The 6732-nt window shown below is 39.9% G+C and overlaps 2 protein-coding genes across 2 annotated transcripts in view; one reads left to right on the forward strand and one right to left on the reverse strand.

Annotated features, from left to right (window-relative positions):
* The window catches only part of LOC122550194, a 19813-nt gene extending 16256 nt beyond the window's left edge, over positions 1–3557 (reverse strand). The window contains exon 1 of the mRNA XM_043690934.1: positions 3071–3557. Coding sequence (XP_043546869.1) covers positions 3071–3482 — 412 coding nt within the window. The 5' untranslated portion in view covers positions 3483–3557. The remainder of the gene's footprint in view (positions 1–3070) is intronic.
* Positions 3558–4072: 515 nt separating this feature from the next.
* Positions 4073–6732, forward strand: part of LOC122550342 — a 14964-nt gene continuing 12304 nt past the window's right edge. The window contains exon 1 of the mRNA XM_043691070.1: positions 4073–4630. Within this exon, the coding sequence (XP_043547005.1) occupies positions 4238–4630 (393 nt within the window). The 5' untranslated portion in view covers positions 4073–4237. The remainder of the gene's footprint in view (positions 4631–6732) is intronic.

Consider the following 6732-nt stretch of genomic DNA (forward strand, 5'->3'; position numbering starts at 1 on the left):
GCGGGCATTGGATAGGCATATGGAGGATAGTGGGCTAGTATAGGTTAGGTGGGCTTGGATCGGCACAACATCCAGGGCCAAAGGGCCTGTACTGCGCTGTATTCTTCTATGTTTTATGTTATATGTTCTAAATGGAGAAAGACTTAAAAAGGTCATCAAAGTGGAATCTGAATGTTTTTGTGCATAAAACACAAAACTTTAGCATGCAGGTGTATCAAGTAATTAAGGAGGGAAATGGAATTTTGGGCTTTATTGCAAGGGGTTTGAAGTGTAATATAGGGAACTTTTGTTACAACTGTACATGTTGTTGATGAGGGTGCGCCTTCAGTTCTGGTTCTGGTTCTTGTATTTATGAAAGAATGTGCTGGGGCTGGAGGCAGTTCAAAAGAGATTCCTGGGGTGATGGGGTTGATTTATCAAGAATGGATAACCAGGTTAGGTCTTTACTCATGAGAACTTTTAAAATTGGGTGATCTTATGATTCTGAGAGGGCTTGACAGGGTAGATGTTGAGAAGATGTTTCCACTTGTGTAGGAATTTTGAACTCGAGAATATTGTTGCAGAATAAGGAGATATTTATTGAAAACTGGAATGCCTGTAGGGCAGTGAATGTCTGGAATTTTCTACCCCAGAGAGTTATGGGGGCCAGATCACTAAAAGTATTTAAAGAGAATGTAGATTTTTTTTAAAAATAGGAAATTGGGAGCTTATGATGAGCTGGCACAAAAGAACAGTTGAAGCCCATAGTAGATTAGCCATGATCTTGTTGAATGGTAGGGCGAGCTTGAAGAATGGAATAGCCATGTATGGAATAAGCTGCCAGAGGAAGTGGTGGAGGTTGGTACAATTTCAACATTTAAAAGGCATTTGGATTGGTATATGAAAAGGCAGGGTTTGGAGAATTATGGGCCAGGTGTTGGTAGGTGGGACTAGATTGTGTTGGGATATCTGGTCGGCATGGACGGGTTGGACCGAAGGGTCTGTTTCAATGCTGTACATCTCTATGACTCTATGATACTCTTGCTCCTCTTAGTTTGTGTGTATTACTTCCAGCTATATTAATTATGTTTCTGGCATTTAAGATATATTGCTCTCTCGTTAACAGTTGGTAAAATAACCAAAGGAAAGAGAGAGATTTTGCAAGGTGGTTTAAGAATAACTTCTAAGATGGAATTCATTTTATTTTTGAAAAGGAAACTACAGGACTGTAAAGAAAGAGCAGGGCAGGGATCTGTGCTGTCTGCTATTAATACACCTCACGAATTCAGAACTTTGAATTATTGGTGATGCATTTTCCGGATCTTAAAGTGATGTGCAACGGCAGACATTTTGCATCTTTTCCAATCTTCCGTCGCCTGCTCGTGAATTCTGCTCCATTTCTCGCATCTTCATGTCTTCAGCGTCTCTGATTCAGTGACCGGAGCTGTGGATTTCAACGCGCCTCCTACCGGTGTCTAAAGGATCGCTTTTTATGTTTGACTTGTGTGTGGATTTCAGTTTGAAGGCTTCAGTACCTTTCCAGTCCCGAAACACAGTCATGCAAACAGATCGGTCACATACATTTCATAATCACGTACACTGCGAGTGTTTTAACCGAAATAAGATATTCTTTCAAAAATATAAACATAAACGTTTCAAATAATTTTATATCTCTAGGTTTTACTCCGGCTGTTTTCATTTCCGATGGTTACAGGTATAAATAATACAACCTCCGATGTAAAGTGATTTACATACATCGCTATCCATTTTCCAGTCATCGTATCGTTACTAAAAATGATCAAAGCTAAGAATGCGCTGAATTTTGTAAGGAGCATTTACTTAAAACACTGCAAATGACAAGATATTTTATTCCTGTCAAATAGAAAGGCTCTAGTCAGACACACGTAGAGCTGTTAAACAGATTAAAATTACGATTTTCCAAGAAAAGCGCCATTTGATCTTTACTTTTCGTAAAAATGAAGAATTTTTTTTTAGCAATTTATTCCTGCGAAATCAAAATGGACCGAATAATTGGTTGCGTTGTAGCTATGACAGAGACAGATGCTGAATATATTCAAGAGAATACATTTATTCGGGTTTCAAACATAATCTGAAACAGTGGTCTATTTGTTGGATAATTAAGCAAGTCTCGATACATTTTCATTTTAAAAAAGAACTAAAGAGACGATAATTGCAGTTTGAATTATGTGTTGGTTGATGTTCAATTTACAAATCAAAGCAGAAAGGAGAAGTTTAACAGAAGACGAGGAACTGCTAGACCAAAAAGAAGGATAAACACTTCGATCAATAACATGACGATAAATAGGTCCGGTACACACAAAAAAAGGGAATGTAAGAAAAGAGAGAAAAAAAAGATCGTTAAAGAGGAGGTGAGAAAGAATGGTGAAGTGGACGGACGTTTGAGGGGTGGGAGGGTGGGGAGCGGGGGGAATAAAGACGTAACTAAAAAGGGAATAAAAGAGGCTGTTACATAACGAGTAATAAAGGTACATTATGAGAAATACACAGGAAATTAAAGGAGAAACAAAAAACATAGAACAGCGAACGTTGGAAATCTGAAAGAAAAACAGAAACAAAAATACTTCTTTTGAAAAAGGGCCACTGGGACCTGAAACGTTAATTCTGTTAATTCTCCACAGATGCTGCCAGACCTGCTGAGTTTCTCCAATTATTTCTGTCTTGGATAGAGATTAAAAGGAAACAAGATAAATAAATGGGAAGAGATAAAGTGATATAAGCAAAAAGGTCAGAAACAGATAAAAGGGGAGATGGTGCAAAAATGAGAGGTTGGTAATCATATGGAAAAAGAGGGGTAAAATTGATATATAAAGCGTAAGAGTTAATGTTCGTTCGAGAGGTACTCTAGTTAACACGGCAACAGAAAGATTGAAAAGAGAGGTGGGAAGTGAAATGGAAAGGCGAACCGAGACAAGTTAATGCAAAGCTTACAGCTAATGATGGATGGTAAATGCGATAAACAAAATAAGATCAAGGGTTAGAAAGATAAGATAGACAGGAAATAGGTACAGTAGATAGATTGGGAAACGCCCAGACGGAGCAACAGACATACCCTGCCTCTCCAGCCTCTTTAGATGATGATTTAGACCTGTTAAGCACTCCTGAGTGTTTTTGAGAAATGGCCGGGATCTCGATTCAAAGATCAGTTTCAATAAATTTAAAAGCGCCTTTTTCCTCATTTTCATACTTATCTCGCCGTAAGCCACGTAGAATTGAACCTCATTCGATCCCGGTTCCTCTGACCCATACAAATATTCATCACCACAAAACTCAACACCAGCGCCATCACCGAATGAGAAGGGCCTGTTGCTCAGGAGACAGTCGATGTAGTGAGGGGTCACTTGGTCATCCAGGCGCCTAAGAAAAGCGCTAATGGGGAAAGGGAGCTTTGACCAGTATTCCCCCAAATCCACTTTCCCACCATCTTCCCAGCTGAACGGGGGAGTCAATTGTTCCAAACTCATACTGAAACCTCCAGTATTGATCAGGGGCGGCTTTATAAATATTAGGCTCTCAAAGGGTTAGGAACCGTTACTTGCAAATAGAGGCCCACCATCCGCAATGCAGACTCATTTAGAGATGCTCAGCACTTTTTATTAGGAAACGCCTTTGGATGCGTCAGAACTGCGTAGGTGAACTTTTCGTCCAAGTGTGATTTCATTTTTGTAAAAGTATTATTACACTTGTTAATTTACAAAGACCAGTGGCAGCACGGCTATTTTGCTTGCGCAGAAATAATTGGGAATGAAAAGGAAACTACATACGCATTTTACTTCTTCATAATCTGACTGAAGTCGGAACACCAGGGTTCGGCATTTTGGTTTGGCGATTTAAAATGTTTTGTATATTTGATACATACAGTCACTTACATTATCCAATATATTCTATCTACCGCATTCATGTAGCAGGATTCCACATTGGTTGGGTGGTTTAATGTGTTATTTCTCTCATATTTATATATTTATACACTGTTATTTCGATGACCCAGTATAATTTCAGTTTGTCTATACATATCGATTAATCGAACGCAATAATAAAAGGTGAGTTGGGAGGGGCAGGATATATCGAATCTGTTTAAGCTGGTCATTGCTGGGACATTTTATCAGGGGACATTTTGATTGGGTAGCGAAGGACAAACCCAAAAGGCTGATTCCTGTTGACTTGGTGTAACCTTTCTCTAACGGGCTCCAGTGACTTGTCTATTTCTTTCTTTAGCCCTATGTCCAGTCATCCATGGAGATTGGTCATTTTGGAGAGCGCTTTCCAACACTACGATGGATACAGTGTGCGCGGCCGGTTGGTCAAGGGTTGCCACAACATTTACCGCTTCATAGAGCTGGTCCAGAGCGGAAAGGTAGTGGTGGGAGCCATGACCTCAGACAGAAGACACTTGCCCATGGGTGTAGTCCACGTCCTATACAAAGTGACACAGAGGGACACCCGCACAAAGCTAGGAAACCTCAGACGACCAGTCCGACCGCCAAGCGACGCGTCAGAGGACTATGAGCCCAAGACCCTCACGGAAGCCAACATTTGGACCAGAGATACTCTATCAATAGCTGTCAGGGAGGCTTTTCAGGAGGCGTTTAACAGGGACCCCAAGTTTCCCAGGGTAAGGAGCTCTCTTCCATTACATGGCACCATAGATGCTTACTTTGAAGGCAAAGTATGTATTGGGAGACGACCTATTACCTATGACATCCAAAATAATAAGAAAGTTCAGTCCTACCTGCCTTTCATAGCTCCATCTGAAGACCCCTACTGGATGGCCTCTTTGTGCAGCATTGATGTAGATCGGAGAGAAGTGTTTGTCAAAGTTTTTTATTTTATCCACAACGAACAGACGTTAATATAACCGATGAGGGAGATGATATCCCTTCTTACAGTTCCACTTTCCAAATTGGTTCAATGTGTTTTTCTCAGGCATAATGTTCGTGCAAGTTCTGCTCCTTTCACTTTAATTACTCTCTCCAGTGGAAAATCAAGCTGAGAAGTACTTCCTACAGAGAGAAATGAATTTATAAAATATTAATCATCTGCCGTGTTTCAAAAAACAACTTCGTCAAACCATATACCGAATTTTATTTTTCAACCTAATTAATTATTAGGATTATCAGATAATATCCATTTAAAAAAAATCTTTACAAGATGAGAGTGTCACTGGCTAGGCAGCATTTAATGCCCATCCCTAATTACTCAGAGGACAGTAGAGAGTCAACCACTTTGTTGTGGGTCTGGAATCACATGTAGGCCAGACCAGGTAAGGATGGCAGACTTCCTTCCCTAAAGGCCATTAGTGAACTAGATGGGATTTTCCAACAATTGGCAATGGATTTATGCTAGTCATTAGATTCTTAATCTTCAGATATTTATTCAAATTCCACCATCTGCTATGGGGGATTTGAACCCAGGTCCCCAGAATACTATCTGGGTCTCTGGAGTAACAGTCCAGTGATAATACCACTAGACCATCACCTCTGATTACTTTGACATCTAGTGGTATTTATTACACATTTTGACATTTGATTCAGTGCTTTAGTGTTTGGTATCAACTGTTAATGATATGGTGCTATGTGGTGTGGATTGTTAACCATTTGTTGTTGTTTGCTTTTGATTGTTACTTTGCTGTTTATTATCAATTATTAGCTATTTGATGTTGGTATGGATCTCTTTAGTCATTTTGGTGGTGCTTGGTAGAGATTGCCAACTATTTTGAGGTTCTTTTGGCGTGGATTGTAAACAATTTTTGTTTCAATCAATTGTTAACCGTTTTGATGTTGTTTGGCATCAATTATTAACTGTTTCTGATGTGTATAGGTACTTATTAATAATTTTAGTGCAGTTTGGATCAATTGTTAACTGTTTTGATGTGGACATGTGTTTATTAACCATTTCGGTGTGGAATGGTACTTATTTCATAACCTTGTTACCTATAGACATGTATATTCTAACACAATCTGGCTGCCTTTCTACATTCTAGCATCTGTAAACATGAGTTCATATTAAGCTCCGCTGTCAGAGTCTGAACTCGTACAAGTCATATTCTTGAGAAAGACTGCAGAAAGCTACAGGAGAGGGATTTGGGGACTTTGTCTATTAGCATCCAAGTTCAGCTGGTAATAGGGAATATATTAATAGTCAGTATGGGTGGAAATTAGGAACAGCAAGGGAGCAGTCACCTCATTAGGGATTTACTACAGGCCCCCCAATAGCAGCAGGGAGATTGAAGAAAGGTCGGCAGATTTTGGAAAAGTGTGGACGTAGTAGGGTTGTTGTAATGGGTGACTTTAACTTTCCCAATATTGATTGGAACCTCCTTCGAGCAGAAGATTTGAATGGAGCTGTTTTTGTATGATGTGTTCAGGAAAGTTTCCTAACTCAGTACGTTGACAGGCCAACGAGGGGAGAGGCCATTCTAGACTTGGTGCTTGGAAACGAGCCGGGGCAGGTATCAGATCTTGTGGTGGGAGAGCATTTTGGTGATAGTGACAACTGCCTCACATTCTACATAGCTATGGAGAAGGAGAGGATTAGGCAAAATGGGAGGATATTTAATTGGGGTAGAGGAAACTATGATGCAATTAGACATGAGTTAGGAAGCATAGACTGGGAGCAATTGTTCCATGGTAAAGGCACTATAGACATGTAGAGACTGTTTAAGGAACAGTTGTTGCAAGTGATGAATAAATATGTCCCTCTGAGACAGGCAAGAAG

This window comes from Chiloscyllium plagiosum, chromosome 5, assembly GCF_004010195.1.
Source record: "Chiloscyllium plagiosum isolate BGI_BamShark_2017 chromosome 5, ASM401019v2, whole genome shotgun sequence".
Classification (NCBI taxonomy): Eukaryota; Metazoa; Chordata; class Chondrichthyes; order Orectolobiformes; family Hemiscylliidae; genus Chiloscyllium; species Chiloscyllium plagiosum.